Source organism: Salmo salar, chromosome ssa12 (genome assembly GCF_905237065.1).
Source record: "Salmo salar chromosome ssa12, Ssal_v3.1, whole genome shotgun sequence".
NCBI classification, from domain to species: domain Eukaryota; kingdom Metazoa; phylum Chordata; class Actinopteri; order Salmoniformes; family Salmonidae; genus Salmo; species Salmo salar.
In genome coordinates this window covers 101,273,669-101,294,658 of record NC_059453.1, presented here as the reverse complement: position 1 = coordinate 101,294,658, position 20,990 = coordinate 101,273,669, and the positions used below count along the sequence as shown (strand labels likewise).

Genomic DNA, 20,990 nt, shown 5'->3' with positions numbered 1-20,990 from the left:
CATTGACTCTGTACCGGTGCCCCTGTATATAGCCTCCACATTGACTCTGTACCGGGACCCCCTGTATATAGCCTCCACATTGACTCTGTACCGGTACCCCCTGTATATAGCCTCCACATTGACTCTGTACCGGTACCCCCTGTATATAGCCTCCACATTGACTCTGTACCGGTACCCCCTGTATATAGCCTCCACATTGACTCTGTACCGGTACCCCCTGTATATAGCCTCCACATTGACTCTGTACCGGTACCCCTGTATATAGCCTCCACATTGACTCTGTACCGGTACCCCTGTATATAGCCTCCACATTGACTCTGTACCGGTACCCCCTGTATATAGCCTCCACATTGACTCTGTACCGGTACCCCCTGTATATAGCCTCCACATTGACTCTGTACCGGTACCCCCTGTATATAGCCTCCACATTGACTCTGTACCGGTACCCCCTGTATATAGCCTCCACATTGACTCTGTACCGGTACCCCCCTGTATATAGCCTCCACATTGACTCTGTACCGGTACACCCTGTATATAGCCTCCACATTGACTCTGTACCGTAATACCCTGTATATAGCCTCCACATTGACTCTGTACCGGTACCCCCTGTATATAGCCTCCACATTGACTCTGTACCAGTACCCCCTGTATATAGCCTCCACATTGACTCTGTACCGGTACCCCCTGTATATAGCCTCCACATTGACTCTGTACCGGTACCCCCTGTATATAGCCTCCACATTGACTCTGTACCGGTGCCCCCTGTATATAGCCTCCACATTGACTCTGTACCGGTACCCCCTGTATATAGCCTCCACATTGACTCTGTACCTGTGCCCCTGTATATAGCCTCCACATTGACTCTGTACTGGTACCCCCTGTATATAGCCTCCACATTGTTATTTTACTGCTGCTCTTTAATTATTTGTTACTTTTATTTCTCTTTTTTTTGTATTTTTCTTAACTGTATTGTTGGTTAAGGACTTGTAAGCAAACAATTCACTAAGGTCTACACCTGTTGTATTCGGCACATGTGACAAATAACATTTGATTTGAGTTGTCCCACCCAAAAATTACAATAAGCACTAAATAACACCAATTAGCCCAATTGGTCAGGAGCCCGTAAAACAGCTGCTATTCCCTCCAGTGCCATTCTCACTGTTCCCTCCAGTGCCATTCTCACTGTTCCCTCCAGTGCCATTCTCACTGTTCCCTCCAGTGCCATTCTCACTGTCCCCTCCAGTGCCATTCTCACTGTCCCCTCCAGTGCCATTCTCACTGTCCCCTCCAGTGCCATTCTCACTGTCCCCTCCAGTGCCATTCTCACTGTCCCCTCCAGTGCCATTCTCACTGTCCCCTCCAGTGCCATTCTCACTGTCCCCTCCAGTGCCATTCTCACTGTCCCCTCCAGTGCCATTCTCACTGTCAGCTGTCTTCTTGTCCTAAATGGAACGTAATGTTCTATATAGGCCAATTCCATTCCATTATTTTTCCTACTACATTATTATTATTAAAAAGGTCCAGCCATAAACTATCAAGGACTTTTAGGTTTTACAGTTTCAAATTGACATAATTGTTTATTACTGATTTATAATTGATCTATAAACCCAAAAGGTAGACTTAGAAATCTGTAATAAACAGTTGTCATCTATTAAAATAGTAAACTGAAGATGAGTCTTTAGCATTCTACATTTCCCTCCTACCTGATGACAGAATGATAGGACATTTGAAGCCATTTCTTTGGCACCACGTGACTGCAGACTCACTTGGCCAGTGGAACGCAGGGGAATGCTGTTATTTGTATTTAAGGCAGCAGCTACTCTTCCTGGGGAAATTAAGGCAGTTATACCATTTTAAAAACATTACAATACAGTCATTACAGAATTCACAACACACCGTGTTCCCTCAGGCCCATACACCACTACCACAGGTCTACAACTCAAAATCCATGTGTGTGTGTTTACATGTGTCTGTGCTGCTTCACAGTCTCCGCTGTTCCATAAAGTGAATTTTTATCTGCTTTTTAAATCTGATCGACTGCTGCATCAGTTACCTGATGTGGAATAGAGTTCCATGTAGTCATGGTTCTATGCAGTACTGTGCTCCTCCCATAGTCTGTTCTGGACTTGGGGACTGTGAAGAGACCTCTGGTGGCATGTCTTGTGGGGAGATTGACTTCATCACTACTTGTTTTTGTAAGAGCTGTGTGCTAGTATTTTAAACTGACACCTCTTACAAAAACAAGTAGTGATGAAGTCAATCTCTCCTCCACTTTGAGCAGTGAGAGATTGGCATGCATATTAATGTTAGCTCCCCGTGTACATTTAAGGGCCAGCTGTGCTGCCCTGTTCTGAGACAACTGCAATTTTCCCAAGTCCCTCTTTGTGGCACCTGACCACACGACTGAACAGTAGTCCAGGTGTGACAAAACTAGGGCCTGTAGGACCTGCCTTGTTGATAGTGTTGTTAAGGTAGAAACTAGGGCCTGTAGGACCTGCCTTGTTGATAGTGTTGTTAAGAAGGTAGAAACTAGGGTCTGTAGGACCTGCCTTGTTGATAGTGTTGTTAAGAAGGTAGAAACTAGGGCTTGTAGGACCTGCCTTGTTGATAGTGCTGTTAAGAAGGTAGAAACTAGGGTCTGTAGGACCTGCCTTGTTGATAGTGTTGTTAAGAAGGTAGAAACTAGGGCCTGTAGGACCTGCCTTGTTGATAGTGCTGTTAAGAAGGTAGAAACTAGGGCCTGTAGGACCTGCCTTGTTGATAGTGCTGTTAAGAAGGTAGAAACTAGGGTCTGTAGGACCTGCCTTGTTGATAGTGTTGTTAAGAAGGTAGAAACTAGGGCCTGTAGGACCTGCCTTGTTGATAGTGTTGTTAAGAAGGCAGAGCAGTGCTTTATTATGGACAGACTTCTCCCCATCTTAGCTACTGTTGTATCAATATGTTTTGACCAGGACAGTTTACAATCCAGGGTTACTCCAAGCAGTTTAGTCACCTCAACTTGCACATTATTCATTACGAAATTTAGTTGAGGTTTAGGGTTTAATTTATGATTTGTCCCAAACACAATGCTTTTAGTTATAACTGGGTTCCACAGGGATGATGGCCCATGTGGACTCCAATTCTTTCCACAGTTGTGTCAAGTTGGCTGGATGTCCTTTGGGTGGGGGACCATTCTTGATACACACGGGAAACGGTTGAGCGTGAAAAAGCAGCAGCGTTGCAGTTCTTGACACAAACCGGTTCGCCTGGCACCTACTACCATACCCTGTTCAAAGACACTTCAATCTTTTGTCTTGTCTACTAAGCATCTGAATGGCACATACACAATCCATGTCTCAATTGACTCAAGGTTTAGAAATCCTTCTTTAACTTGTCTCCTCCCCTTCATCTACACTGATTGAAGTGGATTTAACAAGTGACATCAATAAGGGATCAAAGTTTTCACCTGGATTCACCTGGTCAGTCCATGTCATGGAAAGAGCATGTTGTCCACTCAGTGTATATTTGAGTCCTGCTGGGGAGGGAGTCACTAGTTCCTATGGTCCTACTGTCACATGAACTAGCGTTCCTCCAATCTACTGTTTACAGCGCACACACACACACACACACACACACACACACACACACACACACACACACAGGGTGATGGGAGGCATGGGGTCTAACGCAGAAACATTCAACAGGTCAATAATGGAAATGCTAGAATCAACGCTACCAGTGGTGGAAAGGAATGATGGACAATATTTTATTCAGATGAAAATAGAGTACTTCGGAAAATGTAAAATTGTTTTAAAAATTTTAAAAAAAAAAGAAAGTTATTTATTTACAAGGCTTGTAACATTACATCATGATACAAGACAATGTGGTTCTGTACCTCCAACAGACCAAGCAAGACATTATCCCATTCTCATGACTAACCTGGTCCCAGGTCTGTTCCTGCTACAGCCAAACCTCTGATTAGTTTAGTACGAGCACTAAGAATAGGAAGGAGTTGGTTATATAGTCTGGGAAAAGCAGGCCATGACACCTCATCCCAACATTATTACACTCCTTCAGCCCTAGAGAGATCGATCTCTCCTCCATCTCTCCACTACAGCCCATTCAGTCCTCGATCTCCCTCTCTCCACTACAGCCCATTCAGTCCTCGATCCCCCTCTCTCCACTACAGCCCATTCAGTCCTCGATCTCCCTCTCTCCACTACAGCCCATTCAGTCCTCGATCTCCCTCTCTCCACTACAGCCCATTCAGTCCTCGATCTCCCTCTCTCCACTACAGCCCATTCAGTCCTCGATCTCCCTCTCTCCACTACAGCCCATTCAGTCCTCGATCTCCCTCTCTCCACTACAGCCCATTCAGTCCTCAATCTCCCTCTCTCCACTACAGCCCATTCAGTCCTCGATCTCCCTCTCTCCACTACAGCCCATTCAGTCCTCGATCTCCCTCTCTCCACTACAGCCCATTCAGTCCTCGATCTCCCTCTCTCCACTACAGCCCCAGCAGTGTCTTGGCCTCCTCACTTTGGGCCATCAGGGTCTCACTGGCGTACTTCTGAAGGAGCTCCATCTTCTTCCTTCTCACCAACGCCTCCTCAATCTAGAAACACAAAGATTTATTCAAGAGGTTCTCTGGTACTTTTTTTTGTATACTTCTTAGCCAGTAGTTCTGAAAGTAGCGTTCACGTCCCAGAAAACTGTGTACGTCATCGCTCTGCTGTGTGTGTGTGTATGATGTGCCTCTTTCTAGCTGTCGCTCAAATGGCGAGGGGCTGAAGCTCATTGGCTAGAACTCGAACGGCTAGGGTGCTGGCCCATTTAGGGAAAATGGTGCTGCACAGTTTCCAGAAAACAGTCACTTTTAAACTAGGGATTTCATCGCTAACTGAGGTAAAGCAGTAAGTCTGCTCATAGATTATGCATATTCAAACTTTACATTAACACATCCAGCCCAAAGCGTTTAAAAAATGCTTAGTAGTCGACAAAGTTGCGGTGCGTGTTTTTAACTTAACCCCAATCTGGAGAGGATCAAAGACATCACTAAACTAGCCCTATCCATCCCCAATCTGGAGAGGATGATATCACTAAACTAGCCCTATCCATCCCCAATCTGGAGAGGATCATATCACTAAACTAGCCCTATCCATCCCCAATCTGGAGAGGATCATATCACTAAACTAGCCCTATCCAACCCCAATCTGGAGAGGATCATATCACTAAACTAGCCCTATCCATCCCCAATCTGGAGAGGATCATATCACTAAACTAGCCCTATCCATCCCCAATCTGGAGAGGATCATATCACTAAACTAGCCCTATCCATCCCCAATCTGGAGAGGATCATATCACTAAACTAGCCCTATCCATCCCCAATCTGGAGAGGATCAAAGACATCACTAAACTAGCCCTATCCATCCCCAATCTGGAGAGGATCAAAGACATCACTAAACTAGCCCTATCCATCCCCAATCTGGAGAGGATCATATCACTAAACTAGCCCTATCCATCCCCAATCTGGAGAGGATCATATCACTAAACTAGCCCTATCCATCCCCAATCTGGAGAGGATCATATCACTAAACTAGCCCTATCCATCCCCAATCTGGAGAGGATCATATCACTAAACTAGCCCTATCCAACCCCAATCTGGAGAGGATCATATCACTAAACTAGCCCTATCCATCCCCAATCTGGAGAGGATCATATCACTAAACTAGCCCTATCCATCCCCAATCTGGAGAGGATCATATCACTAAACTAGCCCTATCCATCCCCAATCGGGAGAGGATCATATCACTAAACTAGCCCTATCCATCCCCAATCGGGAGAGGATCATATCACTAAACTAGCCCTATCCATCCCCAATCTGGAGAGGATCATATCACTAAACTAGCCCTATCCATCCCCAATCTGGAGAGGATCAAAGACATCACTAAACTAGCCCTATCCATCCCCAATCTGGAGAGGATCATATCACTAAACTAGCCCTATCCATCCCCAATCTGGAGAGGATCAAAGACATCACTAAACTAGCCCTAACCATCCCCAATCTGGAGAGGATCATATCACTAAACTAGCCCTATCCATCCCCAATCTGGAGAGGATCATATCACTAAACTAGCCCTAACCATCCCCAATCTGGAGAGGATCAAAGACATAACTAAACTAGCCCTAACCATCCCCAATCTGGAGAGGATCAAAGACATCACTAAACTAGCCCTATCCATCCCCAATCTGGAGAGGATCATATCACTAAACTAGCCCTATCCATCCCCAATCTGGAGAGGATCATATCACTAAACTAGCCCTAACCATCCCCAATCTGGAGAGGATCAAAGACATCACTAAACTAGCCCTATCCAACCCCAATCTGGAGAGGATCATATCACTAAACTAGCCCTATCCAACCCCAATCTGGAGAGGATCAAAGACATCACTAAACTAGCCCTATCCATCCCCAATCTGGAGAGGATGATATCACTAAACTAGCCCTATCCATCCCCAATCTGGAGAGGATCATATCACTAAACTAGCCCTATCCATCCCCAATCTGGAGAGGATCATATCACTAAACTAGCCCTATCCATCCCCAATCTGGAGAGGATCATATCACTAAACTAGCCCTATCCATCCCCAATCTGGAGAGGATCATATCACTAAACTAGCCCTATCCATCCCCAATCTGGAGAGGATCATATCACTAAACTAGCCCTATCCATCCCCAATCTGGAGAGGATCATATCACTAAACTAGCCCTATCCATCCCCAATCTGGAGAGGATCAAAGACATCACTAAACTAGCCCTATCCATCCCCAATCTGGAGAGGATCATATCACTAAACTAGCCCTATCCATCCCCAATCTGGAGAGGATCATATCACTAAACTAGCCCTATCCATCCCCAATCTGGAGAGGATCATATCACTAAACTAGCCCTAACCATCCCCAATCTGGAGAGGATCAAAGACATCACTAAACTAGCCCTATCCATCCCCAATCTGGAGAGGATCATATCACTAAACTAGCCCTATCCATCCCCAATCTGGAGAGGATCAAAGACATCACTAAACTAGCCCTACCCATCCCCAATCTGGAGAGGATCATATCACTAAACTAGCCCTATCCAACCCCAATCTGGAGAGGATCATATCACTAAACTAGCCCTAACCATCCCCAATCTGGAGAGGATCATATCACTAAACTAGCCCTATCCATCCCCAATCTGGAGAGGATCATATCACTAAACTAGCCCTATCCATCCCCAATCTGGAGAGGATCATATCACTAAACTAGCCCTATCCATCCCCAATCTGGAGAGGATCATATCACTAAACTAGCCCTATCCATCCCCAATCTGGAGAGGATCATATCACTAAACTAGCCCTATCCATCCCCAATCTGGAGAGGATCATATCACTAAACTAGCCCTATCCATCCCCAATCTGGAGAGGATCATATCACTAAACTAGCCCTATCCATCCCCAATCTGGAGAGGATCAAAGACATCACTAAACTAGCCCTATCCATCCCCAATCTGGAGAGGATCATATCACTAAACTAGCCCTATCCATCCCCAATCTGGAGAGGATCATATCACTAAACTAGCCCTATCCAACCCCAATCTGGAGAGGATCATATCACTAAACTAGCCTTATCCATCCCCACCTGGAGAGGATCATATCACTAAACTAGCCCTATCCATCCCCAATCTGGAGAGGATCATATCACTAAACTAGCCCTATCCATCCCCAATCTGGAGAGGATCATATCACTAAACTAGCCCTATCCATCCCCAATCTGGAGAGGATCATATCACTAAACTAGCCCTATCCATCCCCAATCTGGAGAGGATCATATCACTAAACTAGCCCTATCCATCCCCAATCTGGAGAGGATCATATCACTAAACTAGCCCTATCCATCCCCAATCTGGAGAGGATCATATCACTAAACTAGCCCTATCCATCCCCAATCTGGAGAGGATCAAAGACATCACTAAACTAGCCCTATCCATCCCCAATCTGGAGAGGATCATATCACTAAACTAGCCCTATCCATCCCCAATCTGGAGAGGATCAAAGACATCACTAAACTAGCCCTATCCATCCCCAATCTGGAGAGGATCATATCACTAAACTAGCCCTATCCATCCCCAATCTGGAGATGATCATATCACTAAACTAGCCCTATCCATCCCCAATCTGGAGAGGATCATATCACTAAACTAGCCCTATCCAACCCCAATCTGGAGAGGATCATATCACTAAACTAGCCCTATCCATCCCCAATCTGGAGAGGATCATATCACTAAACTAGCCCTATCCATCCCCAATCTGGAGAGGATCATATCACTAAACTAGCCCTATCCATCCCCAATCTGGAGAGGATCATATCACTAAACTAGCCCTATCCATCCCCAATCTGGAGAGGATCATATCACTAAACTAGCCCTATCCATCCCCAATCTGGAGAGGATCATATCACTAAACTAGCCCTATCCATCCCCAATCTGGAGAGGATCATATCACTAAACTAGCCCTATCCATCCCCAATCTGGAGAGGATCATATCACTAAACTAGCCCTATCCATCCCCAATCTGGAGAGGATCAAAGACATCACTAAACTAGCCCTATCCATCCCCAATCTGGAGAGGATCATATCACTAAACTAGCCCTATCCATCCCCAATCTGGAGAGGATCAAAGACATCACTAAACTAGCCCTATCCATCCCCAATCTGGAGAGGATCATATCACTAAACTAGCCCTATCCATCCCCAATCTGGAGATGATCATATCACTAAACTAGCCCTATCCATCCCCAATCTGGAGAGGATCATATCACTAAACTAGCCCTATCCAACCCCAATCTGGAGAGGATCATATCACTAAACTAGCCCTATCCATCCCCAATCTGGAGAGGATCATATCACTAAACTAGCCCTATCCATCCCCAATCTGGAGAGGATCATATCACTAAACTAGCCCTATCCATCCCCAATCTGGAGAGGATCATATCACTAAACTAGCCCTAACCATCCCCAATCTGGAGAGGATCAAAGACATAACTAAACTAGCCCTAACCATCCCCAATCTGGAGAGGATCAAAGACATCACTAAACTAGCCCTATCCATCCCCAATCTGGAGAGGATCATATCACTAAACTAGCCCTATCCATCCCCAATCTGGAGAGGATCATATCACTAAACTAGCCCTAACCATCCCCAATCTGGAGAGGATCAAAGACATCACTAAACTAGCCCTATCCATCCCCAATCTGGAGAGGATCATATCACTAAACTAGCCCTAACCATCCCCAATCTGGAGAGGATCAAAGACATCACTAAACTAGCCCTATCCATCCCCAATCTGGAGAGGATCATATCACTAAACTAGCCCTATCCAACCCCAATCTGGAGAGGATCAAAGACATCACTAAACTAGCCCTATCCATCCCCAATCTGGAGAGGATCATATCACTAAACTAGCCCTATCCATCCCCAATCTGGAGAGGATCATATCACTAAACTAGCCCTATCCATCCCCAATCTGGAGAGGATCATATCACTAAACTAGCCCTATCCATCCCCAATCTGGAGAGGATCAAAGACATCACTAAACTAGCCCTATCCATCCCCAATCTGGAGAGGATCATATCACTAAACTAGCCCTATCCATCCCCAATCTGGAGAGGATCATATCACTAAACTAGCACTATCCATCCCCAATCTGGAGAGGATCATATCACTAAACTAGCCCTATCCATCCCCAATCTGGAGAGGATCATATCACTAAACTAGCCCTATCCATCCCCAATCTGGAGAGGATCATATCACTAAACTAGCCCTATCCATCCCCAATCTGGAGAGGATCAAAGACATCACTAAACTAGCCCTATCCATCCCCAATCTGGAGAGGATCATATCACTAAACTAGCCCTATCCATCCCCAATCTGGAGAGGATCATATCACTAAACTAGCCCTATCCATCCCTAATCTGGAGAGGATCAAAGACATCACTAAACTAGCCCTATCCATCCCCACCTGGAGAGGATCATATCACTAAACTAGCCCTATCCATCCCCAATCTGGAGATGATCATATCACTAAACTAGCCCTATCCATCCCCAATCTGGAGAGGATCATATCACTAAACTAGCCCTATCCATCCCCAATCTGGAGAGGATCATATCACTAAACTAGCCCTATCCAACCCCAATCTGGAGAGGATCAAATCACTAAACTAGCCCTATCCATCCCCAATCTGGAGAGGATCATATCACTAAACTAGCCCTATCCATCCCCAATCGGGAGAGGATCATATCACTAAACTAGCCCTATCCAACCCCAATCTGGAGAGGATCATATCACTAAACTAGCCCTACCCATCCCCAATCTGGAGAGGATCATATCACTAAACTAGCCCTATCCATCCCCAATCTGGAGAGGATCATATCACTAAACTAGCCCTAACCATCCCCAATCTGGAGAGGATCAAAGACATCACTAAACTAGCCCTAACCATCCCCAATCTGGAGAGGATCAAAGACATCACTAAACTAGCCCTATCCATCCCCAATCTGGAGAGGATCATATCACTAAACTAGCCCTATCCATCCCCAATCTGGAGAGGATCATATCACTAAACTAGCCCTATCCATCCCCAATCTGGAGAGGATCATATCACTAAACTAGCCCTATCCATCCCCAATCTGGAGAGGATCATATCACTAAACTAGCCCTATCCATCCCCAATCTGGAGAGGATCATATCACTAAACTAGCCCTATCCATCCCCAATCTGGAGAGGATCATATCACTAAACTAGCCCTATCCATCCCCAATCTGGAGAGGATCATATCACTAAACTAGCCCTAACCATCCCCAATCTGGAGAGGATCAAAGACATCACTAAACTAGCCCTATCCATCCCCAATCTGGAGAGGATCATATCACTAAACTAGCCCTATCCAACCCCAATCTGGAGAGGATCAAAGACATCACTAAACTAGCCCTATCCATCCCCAATCTGGAGAGGATCATATCACTAAACTAGCCCTATCCATCCCCAATCTGGAGAGGATCATATCACTAAACTAGCCCTATCCATCCCCAATCTGGAGAGGATCATATCACTAAACTAGCCCTATCCATCCCCAATCTGGAGAGGATCATATCACTAAACTAGCCCTATCCATCCCCAATCTGGAGAGGATCATATCACTAAACTAGCCCTATCCATCCCCAATCTGGAGAGGATCATATCACTAAACTAGCCCTACCCATCCCCAATCTGGAGAGGATCATATCACTAAACTAGCCCTACCCATCCCCAATCTGGAGAGGATCATATCACTAAACTAGCCCTATCCATCCCCAATCTGGAGAGGATCATATCACTAAACTAGCCCTATCCATCCCCAATCTGGAGAGGATCATATCACTAAACTAGCCCTATCCATCCCCAATCTGGAGAGGATCAAAGACATCACTAAACTAGCCCTATCCATCCCCAATCTGGAGAGGATCAAAGACATCACTAAACTAGCCCTATCCATCCCCAATCTGGAGAGGATCATATCACTAAACTAGCCCTATCCATCCCCAATCTGGAGAGGATCATATCACTAAACTAGCCCTATCCATCCCCAATCTGGAGAGGATCATATCACTAAACTAGCCCTATCCATCCCCAATCTGGAGAGGATCAAAGACATCACTAAACTAGCCCTATCCATCCCCAATCTGGAGAGGATCATATCACTAAACTAGCCCTATCCATCCCCAATCTGGAGAGGATCATATCACTAAACTAGCCCTATCCATCCCTAATCTGGAGAGGATCAAAGACATCACTAAACTAGCCCTATCCATCCCCACCTGGAGAGGATCATATCACTAAACTAGCCCTATCCATCCCCAATCTGGAGATGATCATATCACTAAACTAGCCCTATCCATCCCCAATCTGGAGAGGATCATATCACTAAACTAGCCCTATCCATCCCCAATCTGGAGAGGATCATATCACTAAACTAGCCCTATCCAACCCCAATCTGGAGAGGATCAAATCACTAAACTAGCCCTATCCATCCCCAATCTGGAGAGGATCATATCACTAAACTAGCCCTATCCATCCCCAATCGGGAGAGGATCATATCACTAAACTAGCCCTATCCAACCCCAATCTGGAGAGGATCATATCACTAAACTAGCCCTACCCATCCCCAATCTGGAGAGGATCATATCACTAAACTAGCCCTATCCATCCCCAATCTGGAGAGGATCATATCACTAAACTAGCCCTAACCATCCCCAATCTGGAGAGGATCAAAGACATCACTAAACTAGCCCTAACCATCCCCAATCTGGAGAGGATCAAAGACATCACTAAACTAGCCCTATCCATCCCCAATCTGGAGAGGATCATATCACTAAACTAGCCCTATCCATCCCCAATCTGGAGAGGATCATATCACTAAACTAGCCCTATCCATCCCCAATCTGGAGAGGATCATATCACTAAACTAGCCCTATCCATCCCCAATCTGGAGAGGATCATATCACTAAACTAGCCCTATCCATCCCCAATCTGGAGAGGATCATATCACTAAACTAGCCCTAACCATCCCCAATCTGGAGAGGATCAAAGACATCACTAAACTAGCCCTATCCATCCCCAATCTGGAGAGGATCATATCACTAAACTAGCCCTATCCAACCCCAATCTGGAGAGGATCAAAGACATCACTAAACTAGCCCTATCCATCCCCAATCTGGAGAGGATCATATCACTAAACTAGCCCTATCCATCCCCAATCTGGAGAGGATCATATCACTAAACTAGCCCTATCCATCCCCAATCTGGAGAGGATCATATCACTAAACTAGCCCTATCCATCCCCAATCTGGAGAGGATCATATCACTAAACTAGCCCTATCCATCCCCAATCTGGAGAGGATCATATCACTAAACTAGCCCTATCCATCCCCAATCTGGAGAGGATCATATCACTAAACTAGCCCTACCCATCCCCAATCTGGAGAGGATCATATCACTAAACTAGCCCTACCCATCCCCAATCTGGAGAGGATCATATCACTAAACTAGCCCTATCCATCCCCAATCTGGAGAGGATCATATCACTAAACTAGCCCTATCCATCCCCAATCTGGAGAGGATCATATCACTAAACTAGCCCTATCCATCCCCAATCTGGAGAGGATCAAAGACATCACTAAACTAGCCCTATCCATCCCCAATCTGGAGAGGATCAAAGACATCACTAAACTAGCCCTATCCATCCCCAATCTGGAGAGGATCATATCACTAAACTAGCCCTATCCATCCCCAATCTGGAGAGGATCATATCACTAAACTAGCCCTATCCATCCCCAATCTGGAGAGGATCAAATCACTAAACTAGCCCTATCCAACCCCAATCTGGAGAGGATCATATCACTAAACTAGCCCTAACCATCCCCAATCTGGAGAGGATCAAAGACATCACTAAACTAGCCCTATCCATCCCCAATCTGGAGAGGATCATATCACTAAACTAGCCCTATCCATCCCCAATCTGGAGAGGATCATATCACTAAACTAGCCCTATCCATCCCCAATCTGGAGAGGATCATATCACTAAACTAGCCCTATCCATCCCCAATCTGGAGAGGATCATATCACTAAACTAGCCCTATCCATCCCCAATCTGGAGAGGATCATATCACTAAACTAGCCCTATCCATCCCCAATCTGGAGAGGATCAAAGACATCACTAAACTAGCCCTATCCATCCCCAATCTGGAGAGGATCATATCACTAAACTAGCCCTATCCATCCCCACCTGGAGAGGATCATATCACTAAACTAGCCCTATCCATCCCCAATCTGGAGAGGATCAAAGACATCACTAAACTAGCCCTATCCATCCCCAATCTGGAGAGGATCATATCACTAAACTAGCCCTATCCATCCCCAATCTGGAGAGGATCATATCACTAAACTAGCCCTATCCATCCCCAATCTGGAGAGGATCATATCACTAAACTAGCCCTATCCAACCCCAATCTGGAGAGGATCATATCACTAAACTAGCCCTATCCATCCCCAATCTGGAGAGGATCATATCACTAAACTAGCCCTACCCATCCCCAATCTGGAGAGGATCATATCACTAAACTAGCCCTATCCATCCCCACCTGGAGAGGATCATATCACTAAACTAGCCCTATCCATCCCCAATCTGGAGAGGATCATATCACTAAACTAGCCCTATCCAACCCCAATCTGGAGAGGATCATATCACTAAACTAGCCCTACCCAACCCCAATCTGGAGAGGATCATATCACTAAACTAGCCCTACCCATCCCCAATCTGGAGAGGATCATATCACTAAACTAGCCCTACCCATCCCCAATCTGGAGAGGATCATATCACTAAACTAGCCCTATCCATCCCCAATCGGGAGAGGATCATATCACTAAACTAGCCCTATCCATCCCCAATCTGGAGAGGATCATATCACTAAACTAGCCCTACCCATCCCCAATCTGGAGAGGATCATATCACTAAACTAGCCCTATCCATCCCCAATCTGGAGAGGATCAAATCACTAAACTAGCCCTATCCATCCCCAATCTGGAGAGGATCATTTCACTAAACTAGCACTATCCATCCCCAATCTGGAGAGGATCATATCACTAAACTAGCCCTAACCATCCCCAATCTGGAGAGGATCAAAGACATCACTAAACTAGCCCTAACCATCCCCAATCTGGAGAGGATCAAAGACATCACTAAACTAGCCCTATCCATCCCCAATCTGGAGAGGATCATATCACTAAACTAGCCCTATCCATCCCCAATCTGGAGAGGATCATATCACTAAACTAGCCCTATCCATCCCCAATCTGGAGAGGATCATATCACTAAACTAGCCCTATCCATCCCCAATCTGGAGAGGATCATATCACTAAACTAGCCCTAACCATCCCCAATCTGGAGAGGATCAAAGACATCACTAAACTAGCCCTATCCATCCCCAATCTGGAGAGGATCATATCACTAAACTAGCCCTATCCAACCCCAATCTGGAGAGGATCAAAGACATCACTAAACTAGCCCTATCCATCCCCAATCTGGAGAGGATCATATCACTAAACTAGCCCTATCCATCCCCAATCTGGAGAGGATCATATCACTAAACTAGCCCTATCCATCCCCAATCTGGAGAGGATCATATCACTAAACTAGCCCTATCCATCCCCAATCTGGAGAGGATCATATCACTAAACTAGCCCTATCCATCCCCAATCTGGAGAGGATCATATCACTAAACTAGCCCTACCCATCCCCAATCTGGAGAGGATCATATCACTAAACTAGCCCTACCCATCCCCAATCTGGAGAGGATCATATCACTAAACTAGCCCTATCCATCCCCAATCTGGAGAGGATCATATCACTAAACTAGCCCTATCCATCCTCAATCTGGAGAGGATCATATCACTAAACTAGCCCTATCCATCCCCAATCTGGAGAGGATCAAAGACATCACTAAACTAGCCCTATCCATCCCCAATCTGGAGAGGATCATATCACTAAACTAGCCCTATCCATCCCCAATCTGGAGAGGATCATATCACTAAACTAGCCCTATCAATCTCCAATCTGGAGAGGATCAAAGACATCACTAAACTAGCCCTATCCATCCCCAATCTGGAGAGGATCAAATCACTAAACTAGCCCTATCCAACCCCAATCTGGAGAGGATCATATCACTAAACTAGCCCTATCCATCCCCAATCTGGAGAGGATCATATCACTAAACTAGCCCTATCCATCCCCAATCTGGAGAGGATCACATCACTAAACTAGCCCTATCCATCCCCAATCTGGAGAGGATCATATCACTAAACTAGCCCTAACCATCCCCAATCTGGAGAGGATCATATCACTAAACTAGCCCTATCCATCCCCAATCTGGAGAGGATCATATCACTAAACTAGCCCTATCCAACCCCAATCTGGAGAGGATCAAAGACATCACTAAACTAGCCCTATCCATCCCCAATCTGGAGAGGATCATATCACTAAACTAGCCCTATCCATCCCCAATCTGGAGAGGATCATATCACTAAACTAGCCCTATCCATCCCCAATCTGGAGAGGATCATATCACTAAACTAGCCCTATCCATCCCCAATCTGGAGAGGATCATATCACTAAACTAGCCCTATCCATCCCCAATCTGGAGAGGATCAAAGACATCACTAAACTAGCCCTATCCATCCCCAATCTGGAGAGGATCATATAACTAAACTAGCCCTATCCATCCCCAATCTGGAGAGGATCATATCACTAAACTAGCCCTATCCATCCACAATCTGGAGAGGATCATATCACTAAACTAGCCCTATCCATCCCCAATCTGGAGAGGATCATATCACTAAACTAGCCCTATCCATCCCCAATCTGGAGAGGATCATATCACTAAACTAGCCCTATCCATCCCCAATCTGGAGAGGATCATATCACTAAACTAGCCCTATCCAACCCCAATCTGGAGAGGATCATATCACTAAACTAGCCCTATCCATCCCCAATCTGGAGAGGATCAAAGACATCACTAAACTAGCCCTATCCATCCCCAATCTGGAGAGGATCATATCACTAAACTAGCCCTAACCATCCCCAATCTGGAGAGGATCATATCACTAAACTAGCCCTATCCATCCCCAATCTGGAGAGGATCAAAGACATCACTAAACTAGCCCTATCCATCCCCAATCTGGAGAGGATCATATCACTAAACTAGCCCTATCCAACCCCAATCTGGAGAGGATCATATCACTAAACTAGCCCTACCCATCCCCAATCTGGAGAGGATCATATCACTAAACTAGCCCTATCCATCCCCAATCTGGAGAGGATCAAAGACATCACTAAACTAGCCCTATCCATCCCCAATCTGGAGAGGATCAAAGACATCACTAAACTAGCCCTATCCATCCCCAATCTGGAGAGGATCATATCACTAAACTAGCCCTATCCAACCCCAATCTGGAGAGGATCATATCACTAAACTAGCCCTATCCATCCCCAATCTGGAGAGGATCATATCACTAAACTAGCCCTATCCATCCCCAATCTGGAGAGGATCAAAGACATCACTAAACTAGCCCTATCCATCCCCAATCTGGAGAGGATCAAAGACATCACTAAACTAGCCCTATCCATCCCCAATCTGGAGAGGATCATATCACTAAACTAGCCCTATCCATCCCCAATCTGGAGAGGATCATATCACTAAACTAGCCCTATCCATCCCCAATCTGGAGAGGATCAAAGACATCACTAAACTAGCCCTATCCATCCCCAATCTGGAGAGGATCATATCACTAAACTAGCCCTATCCAACCCCAATCTGGAGAGGATCAAAGACATCACTAAACTAGCCCTATCCATCCCCAATCTGGAGAGGATCATATCACTAAACTAGCCCTATCCATCCCCAATCTGGAGAGGATCATATCACTAAACTAGCCCTATCCATCCCCAATCTGGAGAGGATCATATCACTAAACTAGCCCTATCCATCCCCAATCTGGAGAGGATCATATCACTAAACTAGCCCTATCCATCCCCAATCTGGAGAGGATCATATCACTAAACTAGCCCTACCCATCCCCAATCTGGAGAGGATCATATCACTAAACTAGCCCTACCCATCCCCAATCTGGAGAGGATCATATCACTAAACTAGCCCTATCCATCCCCAATCTGGAGAGGATCATATCACTAAACTAGCCCTATCCATCCTCAATCTGGAGAGGATCATATCACTAAACTAGCCCTATCCATCCCCAATCTGGAGAGGATCAAAGACATCACTAAACTAGCCCTATCCATCCCCAATCTGGAGAGGATCATATCACTAAACTAGCCCTATCCATCCCCAATCTGGAGAGGATCATATCACTAAACTAGCCCTATCAATCTCCAATCTGGAGAGGATCAAAGACATCACTAAACTAGCCCTATCCATCCCCAATCTGGAGAGGATCATATCACTAAACTAGCCCTATCCATCCCCAATCTGGAGAGGATCATATCACTAAACTAGCCCTATCCATCCCCAATCTGGAGAGGATCAAATCACTAAACTAGCCCTATCCAACCCCAATCTGGAGAGGATCATATCACTAAACTAGCCCTATCCATCCCCAATCTGGAGAGGATCATATCACTAAACTAGCCCTATCCATCCCCAATCTGGAGAGGATCACATCACTAAACTAGCCCTATCCATCCCCAATCTGGAGAGGATCATATCACTAAACTAGCCCTAACCATCCCCAATCTGGAGAGGATCATATCACTAAACTAGCCCTATCCATCCCCAATCTGGAGAGGATCATATCACTAAACTAGCCCTATCCATCCCCAATCTGGAGAGGATCAAAGACATCACTAAACTAGCCCTATCCATCCCCAATCTGGAGAGGATCATATCACTAAACTAGCCCTATCCATCCCCAATCTGGAGAGGATCATATCACTAAACTAGCCCTATCCATCCCCAATCTGGAGAGGATCATATCACTAAACTAGCCCTATCCATCCCCAATCTGGAGAGGATCATATCACTAAACTAGCCCTATCCATCCCCAATCTGGAGAGGATCATATCACTAAACTAGCCCTACCCATCCCCAATCTGGAGAGGATCATATCACTAAACTAGCCCTATCCATCCCCAATCTGGAGAGGATCATATCACTAAACTAGCCCTATCCATCCCCAATCTGGAGAGGATCAAAGACATCACTAAACTAGCCCTATCCATCCCCAATCTGGAGAGGATCATATCACTAAACTAGCCCTATCCATCCCCAATCTGGAGAGGATCATATCACTAAACTAGCCCTATCCATCCACAATCTGGAGAGGATCATATCACTAAACTAGCCCTATCCATCCCCAATCTGGAGAGGATCATATAACTAAACTAGCCCTATCCATCCCCAATCTGGAGAGGATCATATCACTAAACTAGCCCTATCCATCCACAATCTGGAGAGGATCATATCACTAAACTAGCCCTATCCATCCCCAATCTGGAGAGGATCATATCACTAAACTAGCCCTATCCATCCCCAATCTGGAGAGGATCAAAGACATCACTAAACTAGCCCTATCCATCCCCAATCTGGAGAGGATCATATCACTAAACTAGCCCTAACCATCCCCAATCTGGAGAGGATCATATCACTAAACTAGCCCTATCCATCCCCAATCTGGAGAGGATCAAAGACATCACTAAACTAGCCCTATCCATCCCCAATCTGGAGAGGATCATATCACTAAACTAGCCCTATCCATCCCCAATCTGGAGAGGATCATATCACTAAACTAGCCCTATCCAACCCCAATCTGGAGAGGATCATATCACTAAACTAGCCCTACCCATCCCCAATCTGGAGAGGATCATATCACTAAACTAGCCCTATCCATCCCCAATCTGGAGAGGATCAAAGACATCACTAAACTAGCCCTATCCATCCCCAATCTGGAGAGGATCATATCACTAAACTAGCCCTATCCATCCCCAATCTGGAGAGGATCATATCACTAAACTAGCCCTATCCATCCCCAATCTGGAGAGGATCATATCACTAAACTAGCCCTATCCATCCCCAATCTGGAGAGGATCAAAGACATCACTAAACTAGCCCTATCCATCCCCAATCTGGAGAGGATCAAAGACATCACTAAACTAGCCCTATCCATCCCCAATCTGGAGAGGATCATATCACTAAACTAGCCCTATCCATCCCCAATCTGGAGAGGATCATATCACTAAACTAGCCCTATCCATCCCCAATCTGGAGAGGATCAAAGACATCACTAAACTAGCCCTATCCATCCCCAATCTGGAGAGGATCATATCACTAAACTAGCCCTATCCAACCCCAATCTGGAGAGGATCATATCACTAAACTAGCCCTATCCATCCCCAATCTGGAGAGGATCATATCACTAAACTAGCCCTATCCATCCCCAATCTGGAGAGGATCATATCACTAAACTAGCCCTATCCATCCCCAATCTGGAGAGGATCATATCACTAAACTAGCCCTATCCATCCCCAATCTGGAGAGGATCATATCACTAAACTAGCCCTATCCATCCCCAATCTGGAGAGGATCATATCACTAAACTAGCCCTATCCATCCCCAATCTGGAGAGGATCAAAGACATCACTAAACTAGCCCTATCCATCCCCAATCTGGAGAGGATCATATCACTAAACTAGCCCTATCCATCCCCAATCTGGAGAGGATCATATCACTAAACTAGCCCTATCCATCCCCAATCTGGAGAGGATCATATCACTAAACTAGCCCTATCCATCCCCAATCTGGAGAGGATCATATCACTAAACTAGCCCTATCCATCCCCAATCTGGAGAGGATCATATCACTAAACTAGCCCTACCCATCCCCAATCTGGAGAGGATCAAAGACATCACTAAACTAGCCCTATCCATCCCCAATCTGGAGAGGATCAAAGACATCACTAAACTAGCCCTATCCATCCCCAATCTGGAGAGGATCATATCACTAAACTAGCCCTATCCATCCCCAATCTGGAGAGGATCATATCACTAAACTAGCCCTATCCATCCCCAATCTGGAGAGGATCATATCACTAAACTAGCCCTATCCATCCCCAATCTGGAGAGGATCATATCACTAAACTAGCCCTATCCATCCCCAATCTGGAGAGGATCATATCACTAAACTAGCCCTACCCATCCCCAATCTGGAGAGGATCATATCACTAAACTAGCCCTACCCATCCCCAATCTGGAGAGGATCATATCACTAAACTAGCCCTATCCATCCCCAATCTGGAGAGGATCATATCACTAAACTAGCCCTATCCATCCTCAATCTGGAGAGGATCATATCACTAAACTAGCCCTATCC

General features: G+C 45.6%; 1 protein-coding gene across 1 annotated transcript in view; it reads right to left on the bottom strand.

Annotated features, from left to right (window-relative positions):
- Positions 1-3,721: 3,721 nt before the first annotated feature.
- isy1 (ISY1 splicing factor homolog) overlaps positions 3,722-20,990 on the bottom strand; it is a 53,552-nt gene continuing 36,283 nt past the window's right edge. Inside the window, exon 10 of the mRNA XM_045692007.1 lies at positions 3,722-4,594. Coding sequence (XP_045547963.1) covers positions 4,487-4,594 — 108 coding nt within the window. The 3' untranslated portion in view covers positions 3,722-4,486. The remainder of the gene's footprint in view (positions 4,595-20,990) is intronic.